The 18,648-nt window shown below is 42.2% G+C and overlaps 1 protein-coding gene across 2 annotated transcripts in view; it reads right to left on the minus strand.

Moving 5' to 3' along the window:
* SYN3 (synapsin III) overlaps window positions 1–18,648 on the minus strand; it is a 490,317-nt gene that overhangs the window by 383,577 nt on the left and 88,092 nt on the right. For both annotated transcript variants that reach the window (XM_069585265.1, XM_069585264.1), the window contains exon 4: window positions 15,114–15,205. In XM_069585265.1, coding sequence (XP_069441366.1) covers window positions 15,114–15,205 — 92 coding nt within the window. The remainder of the gene's footprint in view (window positions 1–15,113; window positions 15,206–18,648) is intronic.

Consider the following 18,648-nt stretch of genomic DNA (forward strand, 5'->3'; position numbering starts at 1 on the left):
GGGATCAAATTACCTGCCACTGAGAAGTTCCCAGGTACTCAGCAGCTGGTTAGTAAAAGGTGATTGTTTCTGAATGAGAAACAGAATGCCCAAGTCAAAAAGGTGAAGTGAACATTGGGCAATTTCTCCCCCGTAGATAGGGCCAGGCTGGGAGCAGGTGCCTGGGAGGGCGGAGTGGGACTCAGCACCTGAGCCATTCCTGGGAGTGGCAGCAGCAAGGGGGAAGGAAGGTGCGTGTGGGGAGGGCAGGGGCTCTCCGAGGGCCTCCCAGGTCTCTCGTCCCCAGTTCTATGATCCTGGGAAGTGGGAGCCACACTGTTTTTCCCCATCAGTGCACCGCTCCCTCTCCTGGGGGAATTGGCAGATCCGCAGCTGGCCTGTTGGCTAGAGGCGCATGGGCAGCGGAGCCTGGCATTTCTTTACAGGCTCTCACTGTCTCTCTCTTGTGCTGCTTTCTTCCCGTTCCCACGCCCCACCTCTGCAAGTCCCCAGGGATTCTGCTTTCTCCTGCAGTGCTGAGGGCAAAGGCCCTGGACGATGAGATAGACCGGGCCTTCCCCCTCCAGGGCTGCTCCGCCGGGACCCTCAATGCCTCATTGTCTCTGGCCTCCCAGACCCCATCCCCTCCCGGGGAGAGAACGCGGTGGGCGGTGTGCTGGTCAGCAAGTCCATGCCTGGTGCAAGCTGGCTGGAGTCCTCTCACTGGTGAGCTTTTTATTTTGCAAAGTTGTGGGATTCTTATTCATTCGACGAGTCGGTCAGTTTTGAATGCCTTCAGCAAAGATTTCGGCACTGTGCCAGCCGCTGGGGGTACCACTTAAAAAAACAGTCCTTAACCTGATCCTCGAGGAAGGTCTAGCCAGTGGGAGGCATGAGAAGTAAATAGCAATTACTAATCTCGTGAAGCGATCACAGTAAGGGATGAGCAGTAAAGACAGGAACACAGAGCCGTTAGTTAAGGGCTATTTCATTCCTTCATTCACTGAACAAATAGTTACTGAGAAACTGATATGCGACAGGCACTGTTCTAGGGGCTGAGAATACAGGGAAAGCAAAACAAAGTCCCCGCCTACAGGGTCTTCTCTTCTAGAAAACAATACAATAAAATAAATTACATAATAGCATACCTTATCTATATCTGTAATATAATCAATACATTACATAATCAATAAATAATATTGATAGATTGTATTAATATAATACACATTATAATAATTATAACATTAACATTATTAATGTGCTTCCCAGGTGGCACGGGTGGTAAAGTACCCACCTGCCAATGCAGGAGACGTAAGACATGTGGGTTTGATCCCTGGGTCAGGAAGATCCCCTGGAAGAAGGCATGGCAACCCACTCCAACATTCTTGCCTGGGGAATCCCATGGACAGAGGAGCCTGGAGGTCTACGGTCCATGGGGCTGCAAAAGCTTGGACACCACTGAAGAGATTCAGCACACATGCATGCATGCCCAAAATAATTACCTAAAGCTTACAGTTGGTATTTAGTAGCTTATATTATATAATAATATTACATTAACATGTTGTATTAGTGTATCTAATCTATTAGCTATCAATCATCTATATATCGTCCATCTATTTATTTACCTATCCACAGTTTCAGGCAGTGACAACTGCCTGAAGGAAAAAACTACATAGTTGAGCTTCGACTGTGGGAATGGTATGGTCTGGCAAGGCCTCTCTGAGGAGGTAGCATCTGATCAGATATTTCAAAGGAAGTAAGAGTGTGTGTCGTAGTGACATCTGTGGAGTGCTTCAGGAGAAAGGAAGAGCAGGTACAAAGATTGTCCCTGAAAGGTACAGACACAGTCCTACCCACTTCATGTGTTTCACTCTTGGAACTAAGTGGGTTTCCCCACTTTACAGATGGGGAAACCAAGAGCTGGGGAGGTGGAGACACTAATTCAGGGCCTCTCAGCTTGCAGCAGGGAGAGCTGAGACCCACCCCAGGTGGTCTGCCTTGCCCCGGTAAGGGGACTTTCGGCTGTGAAGCCACCTACCTGGGCAAGTCCTAGATGCTTCTTTGCAAAGAGCAGGGGTGCAAAATTCAACTTTGCGGAAGAAGGCAGAAAAAGGCACGAGGGTAAACCAGGCTGATGGGGGTCTCGCCTTCCTCCTTGACCTCTTCTGGCCCCAAAGCCAGTGTGTGCACTGGCTCACACTGGTGCACACCCTGTGTGCACATCCATTCAGAGTCAAGAGAGAGAGAGGGCAGCGCCTCTCCCAAGTCCACATGGCTTCCTCTGCTCACATTATTTAGGTTTCTACGCAGGTCTACTCCTGCAAGAAGCCTCTCCTGATCACTCACCTCAAATACCAATCACCTTTGAACTCTTCTTGGGCTTCAGCCTTTGCTCACAACCTGCCATTAGACTGCATATTTGTTTTCTAATTTGTTGTCAGTTTCTGTAGCTTAAATCTCAGCTCTACAAAAACTATTGTCTGTCTTGTCCACTATTATATCCTCTGTGCCTGGAAAATCTTCAATGAGTGAAAGAAAGGAAAGGAGGAAAGTTCAGTGAGTGTGTAGCCACTTAAGAGAATTAAAGGAAACATTTTTCCAAACAGACACAGGCACCAAGAAGAGAGAGCAGAAACTGAGCTCTTTGTAATTTGCTGGAGGGTACCTGGCACTCTAAATTTGCTCAACAAATATTTGTTGCATGAATGAATATCCGGAATTTGAAACTCCAAGTTCAGGAAGCTCAGAAGACTTTGAGCAATTATGTGTGAAATAAACATGATTTTATAATATTCTTTGATGAGATGTCTGAGAATTCTCAGGACAGAGGTTCAGGATGGAGGACTGATCCTAACACAACAGGATGATTTGGACAAGACATCCTCCTCCCTGACCCCAGGGGCACAACTTGCCGGTCTGTAAACTGAGGACGCACAGAAAATTCTAAGGGACTCTTCTAACTCGGGACCTCTAAGATTCTGTAAAGTCACTTTTCCTCTGGGCCAGGCCCACACATCTCCATCTTGCCCCAAACATTCTCCCTGGAAACACTAAAGCTAGAGCGGGTACAGGGGTAGTTTCTGAGTCTTCAGTGCCTCTCCTCAAGTTCTTGTGTACTTACGCTTGCTGGCTCCCTCTCTTCAACCCTCTCTGAGGTCTGACCTTCTAATGAGCAGAGACACATTATCAGCCGCCGTGGTTTGAACGGGTGCCTGTAATTTAGTGTTGCCTAATGCTGGACACTGAGGGCTGGGCTTGTGTAATTAGGCTGGGGCCTCATTAACGTCTGCCTCCTTGGGTGTTTCTCACTCTCGGTTTCTCCTATCCTGTATTTTGAATCCCATCTGGCTGTATGGACACGGCTGCCCTTTTTGTTGCTCCATTGTGAAGCCCGGCTTGAATCTGGGCCCAGAGTGGCCACAACCATCCGCAAAGCATGAATCTTAACATGCCCTGGAACGGCCCCTGCTCTGCTCTCTAAATACAATTACGCAGCTTTACTGAGAACCTGGGTTGTCGGAGTTGCTCTTGAGCACCTCGAGCTGGCTGGCAGTTCACTCTTAGTTTGGGTGTTTGACAGAAACCAGAGTAAAGGGTGCTATCAATTTAATTACTACAATTACCCATGATTTAGCCAATTCATGTGTAATACTTTACCATTTACAAAGCACTAGTAGAACCTGGCCTTGAGCAGAGAAGCGGGCTGTTTTGTTTACCGGAGATTCCTAAGAGAGTTATTCTCTTCTGGCACCCGCCTGCCCCCACCCCATTCTTCACTGCCCTGCTCTGAGCCCCAGGAGACTGAACTCTGTGGATAGTTCTATTGGGCTCTTTTGCTCACTGGGCCAAAATGAGGCCCAAGCAGGAAACTGGAGGGCAACGGTGCTTCTTTCTAGTGCCCACCCTGCTTCAGTGCCAAGACCTTGGAGGTAGTTAAGTTCCTTGACAACTACCGCTTCAATTACATGGCTCTCCTGCCCAAGTATAGATGAAACCTTCCAGACTGAGTCTATTAATTCTACTTCCTCTCCTTGTCCCTTCATCCCTAATGATGATAATGGCTTCTTGCTGTTGTTATTGGATGCCCCATGTTCCCTGAGTCCCAATATTCTTCTATAAGTGATTGCTTCATTAAATCTCTTTATTTAAATTATTTGGGGGTGTATTCTGTTTTCTGCCTAGTGCCTGTCTGATACAATTCTTAATATCTGAAATGGAGCCTGGAACATAGAATAGGCCCTTAATAAACACCTGTGGGATGAAGGAATGAACAAACTTTCACATATAACATCTCATTTAATTCTTTTGAAACTATGTAAAGTAATACAATCAACTTTTATAGATGAAAAAGCAGAGAGAGACAGAATCTCATATCTGAGCAACAGATTTCTGAAGGAGAGCAACACATATTCTGTACCCTAGATGAGTCTAAGCCATACTCAGCACCCAGGAGAAATCTCTACTTCCTGCTGTTTCCTGCACAGACCCAGAGTCCACTCAAGTCAGCCTGGGGTGGGCTCAACAGGACTGGTGCTGTGGATTTAAAGACATCTGGGAACTCACTTGGCATAAAATCAGAGACCTGGATTCAAATTCAAGTGTTGCCCCTTTCTTCGAAAACGTGCATATGTTTAGGGTGCACGGTGTGTTTTGTGATGTGTTTAAGATGTACAACATGGTTTGATATATGCATACATTATGAAATGAAACCCATGATCAAATTAATTAACATATCTATCACCTTACATACTTAACCCTTTTCTGTATGCTAAAAAAACACTTGAGATATAATCAGTAGATTTCAAGTATACTATACATATACATATGGAGAAGGAAATGGCAATCCACTCCAGTACTCTTGCCTGGAGAATCCCATGGACGGAGAAGTCCATGGGGTCGCAAAGAGTTGGACACGACTGAGCGACTTCACCTTCACCTATACATATACTATAGTCAGAACACTGTACATGAGGTCTCCAGAACTTATTCATCTTATAACTGAAAGTGTAAACCCCTTGACAAACATCTCCCCATTCCTCCCACTGACCAGACACTAGTCACCACCATTCTATTCTTTGTTACTATAATTGAAAATTTTTTAGATTTCACATATAAATGAGATCATGCAATATTTATCTCTCTGACTTAATTCACTTAGCATAATGTCCTCTAGGTCTATCCATGTTATTGCAAATGGCAGGACTTCATTCTTTTTTAAGGCTGGATAACATTTATACACACACACACAAACATACATATATGTAACTTTGTAAATCCATCAATCCACTGATGGACATGTGGACTGTCTCCACACCTTGGATACTATGAATAATGTTGCAATAAACATAGGAGTAGAGGGATCTTTTCAACATAATGATCTTAGTTCCTTTGGATATGACCCAGAAGTGTGATTTCTGGGTCATACAATAGCTTTATTTTTAATTTTTCAAGGAAACTCCATACTGTTTTCCATAATGGCTGTACTAATTTACACTCCCTCCAACAATCCACAAGGATTCTCTTTTTTCCACATCGTCAACCACACTTATCTTTTGATTTTTGATATCAGTCATCCTAACAGGTGTGAGGCAGTATCTCATTGTGGTTTTCATATGCATTTCCCTGATGATTAGTGATGTGGAGCAGCTTTTCATAGACCAGTGGCCATTTATATATCTCATTTGGAAAAAAAAAATGTCTGCTCAGATCTTTTACCCATTTTTGAAATTAGGTTATTTCATTCTGCTATTAAGTTGTTATGAGTTCTTTATATATTTTGGATATTAACCCCTTAGAAAAATGGCTTGCCTTTTCATTTTGTTGGTTTCCTTTAATGTGTAGACTTATTTTTAGTTTTAGATTAGTTTTCTTCCTGTGATTTATTTATTTATAACTGTGGTGTAAACAAATATCTGATATGACTTTAATCTTAAATTTGTTAAGACTTGTTTTGTGCCTAACATATAATTTATTCTGGAGAACGTTCCATATGCACTTGAGAATGCATATTCTGCTGCTCTTGGATGGAATGTTCTGTGTATGTCTGTTGGGTAGAAAGCATCACTACGAACAAAGCTAGTGGAGGTGATGGAATTCCAGTTGAGCTACTTCAAATTCTGAAAGATGATGCCGTGAAACTGCTGCACTCAATATGCCAGCAAATTTGGAAAACTCAGAAGTGGCCACAGGACTGGAAAAGGTCAGTTTTCATTCCAATTCCAAAGAAAGGCAATGCCAAAGAATGCTCAAACTACCCCACAATTGCACTCATCTCACATGCTAGTAAAGTAACGCTCAAAATTCTCCAAGCCAGCCTTCAGCAACATGTGAACCGTGAACTCCCTGATGTTCAAGCTGGTTTTAGAAAAGGCAGAGGAACCAGAGATTAAATTGCCAACATCCGCTGGATCATGGAAAAAGCAAGAGAGCTCCAGAAAAATATCTACTTCTACTTTATTGACTGTGCCAAAGCCTTTGACTATGTGGATCACAATAAACCGTGGAAAATTCTGAAAGAGATGGGAATACCAGACCACCTGACCTGCCTCTTGAGAAATCTGTATGCAGGTCAGGAAGCAACAGTTAGAACTGGACATGGAACAACAGACTGGTTTCAAATAGGAACAGGAGTACGTCAAGGCTGTATATTGTCACCCTGCTTATTTAACTTATATGCAAAGTATATCATGAGAAATGCTGGACTGGAAGAAACACGATTGCCGGGAGAAATATCAATAACCTCAGATATGCAGATGACACCACCCTTATGGCAGAAAGTGAAGAGGAACTAAAAAGCCTCTTGATGAAAGTGAAAGTGCAGAGTGAAAAAGTTGGCTTAAAGCTCAACATTCAGAAATTGAAGACCATGGCATCCGGTCCCATCACTTCATGGGAAATAGATGGGGAAATAGTGGAAACAGTGGAAACAGTGTCAGACTTAGTTTTTTGGGCTCCAAGATCACTGCAGATGGTGACTCCAGCCATGAAATTAAAAGACGCTTACTCCTTGGAAGAAAAGTTATGACCAAGTGATAGCATATTCAAAAGCACGGACATTACTTTGCCGACTAAGGTCCGTCTAATCAAGGCTATGGTTTTTCCGGTGGTCATGTATGGATGTGAGAGTTGGACTGTGAAGAAGGCTGAGCACCGAAGAATTGATGCTTTTGAACTGTGGTGTTGGAGAAGACTCTTGAGAGTCCCTTGGACTGCAAGGAGATCCAACCAGTCCATTCTGGAGGAGATCAGCCTTGGGATTTCTTTGGAAGGAATGATGCTAAAGCTGAAACTCCAGTACTTTGGCCACGTCATGCGAAGAGTTGACTCATTGGAAAAGACTCTGATGCCGGGAGGGATTGAGGGCAGGAGGAGAAGGGGAGGACAGAGGATGAGATGGCTGGATGGCATCACTGACTCGAAGGACGTGAGTCTGAGTGAACTCCGGGAGATGGTGATGGACAGGGAGGCCTGGCGTGCTGCGATTCATAGGGTTGCAAGGAGTCTGACATGACTGAGCGACTGAACTGAACTGAACTGATAGTTCAGGCTTAATGTTCTTATTGATTTCTTATCTGAATGATCCAGTGATGACTGTGGGGTCTTGAAGTTCTCTATTATTATGATATTGCTATCTACTTTTCCCTTCATATTTGTCAATATTTGCTTCACATTTTTACGTGCTCTAATGTTGGACACATATATATTTACAATTGTTGGATCCTCTAAATAGATTGCCTTTTCATCGTATAATGTCACTTTTGTCTCTTATTACAGTTTTTAACTTAAAGTCTATTTTGCCTGAAATCAGCACAGCTACCCCTGCTCTGTTTTGGTTCCTGTTTGCATGGAATATCTTTTTCCATCCCTTCACTTTCAGTCTAAGTATGTCTTTAAAGCTAAAGTGAGTCCCTTTTAGGCAGCATCTTTTTTTTTTTTAATTCATTCAGTCATCCTATGTCTTTTCATTGAAAAATTTAATCTATTTATATTTAAAGTAATTATTTAAAGTATCGTTGCCATTTTGTTTATTATTTTATTTTCTTAGGCCATCCTCTATGGCATGTGGGATCTTAGTACCCTGAGCAGGGATTAAACCTTCACCCCTTGCATTGGGAGCATGGAGTCTTAAGCACGGGACTGCCAGCGAAAACCCTGCCATTTTCCTAATTGTTTCTTGGTTGGTTTGCAGTTTCTTTGTTCCTTTATTTCTCCTTTGCTGATTTCCTTCATGATTTGATACTTTTCTATGCATGGATGCTAAGTTGCTTCTGATGTGTCCAACTCTTTGTCACCCTATGCACTGCAGCTCTCCAGGCTCCTCTGTCCATGGGATTCTCCAGGTAAGAATTACTGGAGTGGGTTGCCATGTCTTCCTCCAGGGGATCTCCCCAACCCAGGGATCGAACCCTGGATCTCTTATATCTACCTGCACTGGCAAGCAGGTTCTTTACTACTAGCAATACCTGAGAAGCCTACTTTTTAGTAGTAGTTTGCTTTGAATTATTTGTTTTTCTGTTTTGTGTATCTCCTATAGGGTTTTGCTTTATGGGTACCATGCTGCTGCTGCTGCTAAGTTGCTTCAGTCATGTCCGACTCTGTGTGACCCCACAGACGGCAGCCTACCAGGCTCCTCCGCCCATGGGATTTTCCAGGCAAGAGTACTGGAGTGGGGTGCCACTGCCTTCTTTGTATGGGTACCATGAGGCTTACATAAAACATTTTATAGTTACAACAGTCTATCTTAAGTTATCAACTTAACAACCTAACTTTATTTCCACATAAAAACTACTCTTTTACTTGCCCCTCCCTATAGTCTATGTTTTTGATGCCATAATTTATATCTTTTTATTTTGTATATTCATTAATGAATCATTGTGGCTATTGTTATTTTTAACACTTTTGCCTTTTAACCTTTTTACTAGACTTAAAAGTTATTTACACACCACCATTACAGTATTAGAGTATCCTTGAAAAGTGAAAGTGAAAGTTGCTCAGTCGTGTCTGACTCTTTGCAACCCCCTGGACTATACAGTCCATGGAATTCTGCAGGCAAGAATACTGGAGTGGGTAGCCGTTCCCTTCTCTAGGGGATTTTCCCAACGCAGGGACTGAACCCAGGTCTCCCACATTTCAGACAGATTCCTTGCCATCTGAGCCACCAGGGACGCATTCTTAATCTGACCAAACACTTACCTTTATCAGTTTTACAGGGGCTTCTATGATGGCTCAGATGGTAAAAAAAAAAAAAAAAAGCCTGCATTGGAGGAGACCCTGGTTCACTCCTGGGTTGGGAAGATCCCCTAGAGAAGGGAACAGTTACCCACTCCAGTATTCTTGCCTGGAGAATTCCAAGGACAGAAGATCATGGAGGGCTACAGTACATGGGATCACAAAGAATCAGACATGACTGAGTGACTAACACTTTCACTTCTTTCATCAATTTTGTTTTCATTTTAATAATGAGCATCTTCTTATTTTTCTAAGTTCCCACTGTCTAAAATTCAGATTCTTTGATCTCGATATTTGTCTAATGGTATTTTTCTGTACTACTCATAATGTATACTCCTTTAATGCCTCTCTGTGTGCATGCATGCTGTGTTGTTTCAGTTGTGTCCAACTTTTGCAACCTTATGGACTACAGCCTGCCAGGCTCCTCTGTCCATGAGATTCCCTGGGCAAGAATGCTGGAGTGGGTTGCCAGGCCCTCCTCCATGGGATTTTCCCAACCCAGGGATCAAACCTGTGTTTCTCCTGTCTCCTGCAGGCAGGTTCTTTACCACTAGCACTACCTAGGAAGCTCTTTCTGCCTCTTTAAGCAGCTCTAACTACAAAACAGTCTTCCCCTTGTTAAAGAGGCAGTCCAGTAAGTGGTGACACAAACACTATGGGACCAAGTACCTAGGCCTGAATCCTAGTTTTGCCCCCTTACTGGCTGGAGACCTTGATTCCATTACCCAACTTCAGTCTTCTCATCTGGAAAATGTGGATGATAATAGTACACACTTTACAGGGCTGTTGAAAGGATGAAATGAGCCAATACATGTTAAGTGCTTGGGACAGTGCCTAGCACATAGGAAATGCTACAAAGTATGGGTTACGTAGATAAAATTCATGAATTCTGTATGTGCAAGTCAAGCTGGCTTCATCAAAAAGGATTTTTTTTTTTTGTCTGGCTCTAGTTTGGAGATGAGCTTGGAGTCAAGGCCTTGAATAACATCATCAGGTCATTGACTCTTATTCTCTGTCTTTGCTGTGTTTTCCTTTGCTTTTGCTTCATTCTTAGCAGATCCTTCCCTCCAGGACAAACAGCCATGGCCACCAGCAGCCCAGGAGACCATTCCACTGGCTCAGCAGCCCCAGCAGAACAAATATGTTTGTCACCCAAGAATTCCAGCAAAGGTCTCACATGAATTCTCACTGACTTGGCTTGGGTCCCAGGCTCTCCCTCCTAAACAGTGTGATATTCTGATTCTAGGCAAGGGAGAAAGTAAGGGAATTCCAGAGAAACATCTACTTCTGCTTCATTGACTACACTAAAGCCTCTGACTGTGTGGATCACAACACGCTGTGGAAAATTCTTAAAGAGCTGTTAATACCAGACCACCTTACCTGTCTCCTGAGAAACCTGTATACAGGTCAAGAAGCAACACTTAGAATTTGACATGGAACAATGGACTGGTTCAAAATTGGGAAAGGAGTAAAACAAGGCTGTATATTGTCATCCTGCTTATTTAACTTATATAGAGTATATCATGTGAAACCCCAGGCTGGATGAATCACAAGCTGGAACCAAGGTTTCCAGGAGAAATAGCAACAATCTCAGATACACAGATGATAGCCCTCTAATAGCAGAAAGTAAAGAGGAACTAAAGAGGTTCTTGATGAGAGGGAAGTGAGTGAGTGAAGTTGCTCAGTCGTGTCCGACTCTGAGATCTCATGGACTGGAGCCTTCCAGGCTCCTCCGTCCATAGGATTTTCCAGGCAAGAGTACTGGAGTGGGTTGCCATTTACTTCTCCAGGGGATCTTCCCAACCCAGGGATCAAACCCGGTCTTCTGCATTGCAGGCAGACACTTTACCATCTGAGCCACCAGGGAAGCCCTGGTGAGGCCCCTGATGAGGGTGAAAGAGGAGTGAAAAAGTTGGCTTAAAACTCAACATTCAAAAATCTAAGATCATGGCATCCAGTCCCATCACTTCATAGCAAATAGATGGGGAAAAGTGGAAACAGTGACACATTTTATTTTCTTGGGCTCCAAAATCACTGCAGATGGTGACTAAAGCCACGAAATTAAAAGTTGTTCACTCCTTGGAAGGAAAGCTATGACAAACCCAGACAGCATATTAAAAAGCAAAGACATCACTTCGCAGACAAAGGTCCATATAGCCAAAGCTATGGTTTTTCCAGTAGTCATGTACAGATGTGAGAGTTGAACCATAAGTAAGGCTGAGCACCCAAGAATTGACATTTTTAAATTGTGGTGCTGCAGAAGACCCTTGAGAGTCCCTGGACAGCAAGGAGCTCAAACCAGTCAATCCTAAAGGAAATCAACCCTGAACATTAGAAGGACTGATGCTGAAGCTGAAGCTCTAATACTCTGGCTACCTGATATAAAGAACTGACTTACTGGAAAAGACCTTGACACTAGGAAAGACTGAAGGCAAAAGGAGAAGGGGTAAACAGAAGATGAGATGGTTAGATAGCATCACCAACTCAATGGGCATGAATCTGAGCAAACTCTGGAAGATAGTAAAGTACAGGGAAGCCAGGTGTGCTGCGGTCCATGGGGTCACAAAGAGTCAGACATGACTTAGTGGCTGAACAACAACAACAACAACTTGAATCCACTACTGCTTCCAAGGGTGAATCTCCCCTACAATGTTTGGGTGTCCTCTGACCATGGGAGAAACAAGGATATGACATGGGGGACAGAAGTGTTGTGAACTGAGGAACAAAGAGCAGTCCAATGTCCCTGCCCATCTATGGTTAAGGGTGGCTGAAGACATTCAGTGGGCTCAGGTGAGGGACTATTTACCAACTTCTATAGAAAAATTTCAGTATTTTAATAACCAGTACTGCTATACACACCATTCAGATTATCAGCCTGTTGGACTGATTTAAATTTATCACATTAGTTGTGTTATTTATAATACCTGTTCTGCACTGGCTTTTCTCCTTTTGTCTTCTCTTATTATTTCTATTTTTCTCTTATCACCTTTAAGTACTACATTTCATTTCTGTTTTTAGTAATTACCACAGAGATAACCTTTAATTATTCTTTAATTCTTTAATTTTCATTTTTAACTTCTTGAAGCCTATTAATAATCAATATATTGACTTTCCTCTCTGATACTACAAGGGCCTCAAAATATCTTAATTCTATTTAACCCCAGAATCTACTTACTGTGGTATATTTTAATCCTTCATATATTTTTCAAATCCGTAAGATATTATTACTACTGTTTTTTGAAGATTACATTTATTAACATTTCCACCTTCTTTGCTCTTCACATCTTCTTGCCGCTTTATGTTATAATGAGATCATTTTCTTTTTCTTGAAGTACATACTTTACAATTTCCCTCAGTGAGGTCTTTGTGAATATTTTTATTTTGCCTTATTTCATAAAATACTTTCACTTCATTAACACCTTTTCAATGCTGTTTAATATGTCATTAAACACAACACTTCTAATAATGTTGGTTATTATAGTTTTCCTTTCTAGACGTTCTTTTTGATTTTAATAAAATTTGTTCTGCCATTTTTTTATAGTTTCCTATACATAGCATATTCAAAAGCAGAGACATTACTTTGCCGACTAAGGTCCGTCTAGTCAAGGCTACAGTTTTTCCTGTGGTCATGTATGGATGTGAGAGTTGGACTGTGAAGAAGGATGAGCACCGAAGACTTGTTTTTGAACTGTGGTGTTGGAGAAGACTCTTGAGAGTCCCTTGGACTGCAAGGAGATCCAACCAATCCATTCTGGAGGAGATCAGCCCTGGGATTTCTTTGGAAGGAATAATGCTAAAGCTGAAACTCCAGTACTTTGGCCACCTCATGCGAAGAGTTGACTCATTGGAAAAGACTCTGATGGTGGGAGGGATTGGGGGCAGGAGGAGAAGGGGATAACAGAGGATGAGATGGCATCACTGACTCGAAGGAGGTGAGTCTGAGGGAATTCCGGGAGTTGGTGATGGACAGGGAGGCCTGGCGTGCTGTGATTCATGGGGTCACAAAGAGTCGGACACGCCTGAGCGACTGAACTGAACTGATTCCTTGCGGACATCTTTCAATCTGATTTTTTTCAACTTAATATGTAGGATTTTTTTCTTTTAAGAATGTGTGTCTGATCATTACAATATATGGTGTCTTTGAGAATATCTTTTCTGCTGTCTATATTTCCTATTTCTTCTCATTCATGGGCTTCCCTGGTGGCTCAGAGGTTAAAGCATCTGCATGCAATGCGGGAGACCTGGGTTAGACCCCTGGGTTGGGAAGATCCCCTGGAGAAGGAAATGGCAACCCATTCCAGTATTCTTGCCTGGAGAATCCCATGGACAGAGGAGCCTGGTGGGTTGTAGTCCACAGGGTTGCAAAGAGTCGGACACTGACTGAGAGACTTCACTTTCACTTTCTTCTCATTCATGGTGTCTATGCCTTATTATTTTTTACTATGTGCTAACCATTACACAAAAAATGATCTGAATAATTATTTGAAGCCTAGGATGAAAGTGCCTTCCACTACACAGGATTTGCTTTTACTTCTTGCATGTCTGGGATTACCATAAATTAAGATTAATGCTTGAAGTTCCCTGGAAGGTCAATCAAAGTGCAATGCAAGCTGCAGTTACTTATGAGGACTCATATACCTATGGTTCACATTTACCTTGAGATGTAGTTCCTTTGAGGTCTCAGCTTATTTGGGGGAGGCCCTACCATTACATCCTAAGTAACCCGGGGTATTGATTTCTTTCTCCCTTGCCCCTGCTAGACTATCAAAACCAATTTTCAAGTTTGTTGAACTTAGCAATACTCACAGCAAAAATGAAGCTTTTGTACTCATTTCTCTCTCTGGATTTCTACTTCCCCATCATTCTCTTCCTGGAAAGTTCTTACTACCATGACAACTCTTTGATGGCTTTGAAGGTATCATTATTTACAACCAGCTTTGAAGCTGTTTCCAGATAATCCAGAATTGGTCTACCATTATTGGAAATAGGAAGCCACGTAATGTCTTCCTTGGCACACAGCAGGTACTCAGTAAATAATGGCTGAATTAGTTGAATTACCATAATTTCCTAAACATCCTCCCTTTTTTTTTTTGTTTGTACAAGAACTGTTCCCTATTCTTAAAACACACAGAATGCCCATTAGAACAAATACCACCTTTTCCTCAAATTTATTCCTATTGTCTCTACTTTCCCAAATATGAATCCTATTTCTTCTCCATCTGAATCCTCACAAGACCTGGTCTGTATCATTCTCTCGGTACTTAACTAGATAGAAATGTTTTAATATGCTCTTTATTGCTCCTCCAGATTTATCCTTTCTTGACATTTCTGAGCTTCTGAAGAATTCCCTCATGTCCCGTCTAGTTCAGCATATATTACAGATTTGGGTGGGTGGGCGGGAATATTATATCCAGTACTTTTAGGTGTGATGTCCTGAGAAGGGAGTCTCTGAACATTTATTTTTCCCTACTGCTGGAAGCAGGATGCAGCTTATTTTAAAAAATCTCAAATTTGTACAGCACTTTATAATTATTAACAATAGGGTGTTCTCACATACTTGCCTTATACTTTCATATTCACTATCATCATGTGGCAGATGAGAATCAGAGGGCAAGAGAGAGTAAATAATATTACTGAACAGAGCCACAAAGTCAGAAATGAAACCCAAGTCTTCTTTCTCCAAGCCCAGGGATCATTCCAGGGTACTCAGCTGCTTCCCCATATTATTTGTGCCATTAGTCATTAACGTGCAATAACACCTAAACTCTCTGGAAGCATACATTCTACACATGAAAGCATGTGCAGTACAGGAGTTAGGCTACAGGCAACGAACAGAGGGGCTGGCTCTGAAGGTACTTCATACACACCTCTGGAATGAAGGTTTTCTGCACCATGGTCTTCCTTACCTCACAACCTTGGTTCCATTTCTCATGACCTGCATGTCCACCATACAGCCCCCAGTAACATAGGCGGCTAGATTCAACTCTGAGAATTCAGCCTAAAAGAGAAAGCAAAACAATAAGGATTCACAAAATACTAGGGATGCCAATGACTCATAACATTATATATGCCAAATATACATTTAAATCTCAAGTGAAATTAGTAATATTATTTATCTCTCTTTTTGAAAGATGAAGAAGCTGAGATGCAGAGAGGCATGGTGACATGTCCAAGGTTACAGCACTACTAATTTCTACCTCCTTGAAGGCAGAAGAAGGTACTCTAACTTTAAGGGAGTGGACAAGCAGGAGGAGAGAGAGATAGGAGGTAGTGGTATAGGGAAACTCCATAGTTACCAAAAGAGGGGCAGAGACAAGAGATATAAGCAGTACTCTTTTTTTCGGTCCCCACTAAGGAGTATTCTTCATGTTTATGTGCCAACTACAGTGTCGCATTTGTGTTTTATTAGACATTTCTGCATCTTTTTGTTGGCTTATTTGGTTGAGCAAGCTTTAAAATTTTCTGTTGCTATTCCCATGGAATGTGCGTATGCTAAGTAGCTTCAGTCATGTCTGACTCTGTGCAACTCTATGGACTGTAGCCTGCCAGGCTTCTCTGTCTACAGGATTCTTCAAGCAAGAATACTGGAGTGGGTTGCCATGCCCTCCTCCAAGGGATTTTTCCAACCCAGGGATCAAACCTGCGTTTCTTATGTCTCCTGCATTGGCAGGTGGGTTCTTTAACACTAGCGCCACCTAGGAAGCCCTTTCCTATGGAATACATCCCTCCTACCAGGTTATATGCTTCCTGGGGGTAGTGACTTGATGTTATAACCATTTCCTAGGTTTGCCATAACAAAGTACCCCACTAGGTGGCTTAAACACAGAAAACTGTGCTTTCTCACAGCTGTGGAGGATAGAAGTCCCAAATCAAGGTGTGGGCAGCACTGGTTCTTTCTGAGGGCTGAGCAAGAAGGCTCTGCTGCAAGTTTTTCACATTGCAAGGTCACCTTCTCTCTGTCTCTTATCAGTATGTTTTTCCTCTATGCAAGTCTCTGTAGCCATTCTACCAGTCATACTGGATTAGGACCCACCCTACTGACTTCACTTTAACTTGATTATCTCTGTAAAGATCCTATCTCCACATACCTATGTCCAACTAAGGTCACATTCTGAGGCACTGGGCCTTAGGACTTTAACACATGAATTTTAGGAGACATAATTCAACCTGTAACCCCACTCTAGAAAATGCATAATAATACACTGACTTATACAGAACCCAAAAGCTATTTCTTTGGATTTAATGAATAAAAATAACTGCTCACATACATGCAACTCTCACTATGTGCCAGGTACTGTCCTAAGCATTTTATACGTATGAATTCATTTAATCCTCATACTTGTCTACATGAAAAACCAAGGCAGAGAGAGATCAAATAACTTGCACACTGTCACACAGTAGGTAGCAGAGCCAGGATTTAACCCCAGGCAGTCTGGCTCCAGCCTGTCTTTTAACTGCAGCACCCCACTGTCCCCACTGTTTAGCTAAATAAGGCATTAGGTGGACTGCAACTGGGAATTTTAGGGACCTAAAAATAAACCACTCAAAGAGAAAAACAAGTTTACATTGAAGGGAAATATCATTTCATGGTGATTTAGATGTATCCCCTTGGAATCATTTACCAGAAATTATGGCCAAAGACCTAGCTATCTTCCCAGATGGCATTAAAGCAGATCCAGAGTGCCTGTGTCTCTTGTTTTAATTAATAACCTCATTATGCTGTGGAAAGGTGAAAAGCAAAGAGCTCTGTAATGAGGCCAGGTTGGTAAACAGTGGTAATGACCCAGTAATTAAATCTAATGCCTTAAAAATTCAGTCCATCATGTTCAAGATATTTCATTGGTAAGATTACAAAGAAGAATTAGCGAGAAAAGTTGTTGCTTGTGTGGAGAAAAAAGAAAGCTGCAACACAGAATTGCTGGGCACAAGATATGTGAAGAAAAGGAATGAATCAGAATCTTGGATGGTAAAGTCTCCAACTAGATGGCAAAGACCCAGGGGCTATCTTGCTGCTCAAATGGAAAGAGAAATACCTGGATAGAAGACACCCTCAGGCTTGGATATACAAGTCAGAAGTTCATCTGGTTCAGATCTGAGTGTCTGCAGTTGTTTCCTAGTCATAGTTTATGAGTAATTATAGGAGGTAGATTCCTGGGTTATAGGACAGCAAGCAACTTTCATGCACTGGAGAAGGAAATGGCAACCCACTCCAGTATTCTTGCCTGGAGAATCCCAGGGACAGAGGAACCTGGTGAGCTGCCATCTATGGGGTCGCACAGAGTCAGACACGACTGACGCGACTTAGCAGCAGCAGCAGCAGCAGCAGCAGCAGCAGCAGCAGAGGCAGCTAGAATCTGCAGGGCAGAGTAAAGATACAACTGCACAGAAAAAGGCCTCCAGGCACAGAGAGCTGGAGTAGCAAAGAAAGGGCACTTTCCTATATTTATTTTTCTAAAAATTTCAACAACCATGGAAATGAACATAGAAGTATCCAACCATCTCTCCTTCAAGACAGCAGGATGACCCTGCTGGTAGAATCCTTAATATCAGGGCCTGGAGAGCTCTCATAGACTGTAGTGGGTTAAATCAATTCCCCTAAAAGATATGTCCAAGTCCCAACCCTTGATACCTGTGAATTTGACTGTGTATAGAAAGAGAGTCTTTGCAAATATAATTAAGGTTCTCAGATCCTAGATGAGAGTGGACCCTAAATATAAGAAGATCTATTTATAAAAGAAGAGAAGGGGAGACAGAGGGACCCAGGAAAGAAGGCTGTTTGAAGATGGAGGCAGAGACTGGAGTTACATTGCCCCAAAACCAAGGAACAACAGGAGTTACTAGAAGGTGGAAGAAGCAAGGAAGGACAGTCTTCAGAGGGAGTACAGATCTGTTGACACCTTGATTCCAATTTCTGGCCTATGAGAGGATAATTTATTTTAAGCCACAAGTTGTAGTAATTTGTTATAATAATCCTAGGAATGTAATAAAATAATTTTGGAAATTGGATCCAATTTTAGTATTGCATGCAAAGGCGTCAGGGTTCAAAGAATGTCAATTGGTTTAGGTAAGGCTCCTTTATCCACTTCAGCAAACACATACTTCAATGCATATACGCACACACGCACAAAATAGAGCACTCTTTCATTTTCTGCGTAAGTTAACCTTTTGACCTCAAAAACATTTTGGTCCCAATTATTTTTAATGTGATGTCTCTTTACTATATACTAGGCATGGTGGTATAGATAAATAAATATTCAAAGAAACTACATTTAAAAGTAACTGCTCAGTATCTGATGATTTTGGTCAAGTTACTGACTGTTTAGAATCTCAGTTTTGACATCTCTAAAATGGAGGCAATAATATCAGTGGTATCTAGCTTTAAAACTGTTAGTGAAGATTCAAGATAGTGTATATGAGACACCTAGCACAGAGCTGAGACAT

The sequence above is a fragment of the Ovis canadensis genome, chromosome 3 (genome assembly GCF_042477335.2).
Source record: "Ovis canadensis isolate MfBH-ARS-UI-01 breed Bighorn chromosome 3, ARS-UI_OviCan_v2, whole genome shotgun sequence".
NCBI classification, from domain to species: domain Eukaryota; kingdom Metazoa; phylum Chordata; class Mammalia; order Artiodactyla; family Bovidae; genus Ovis; species Ovis canadensis.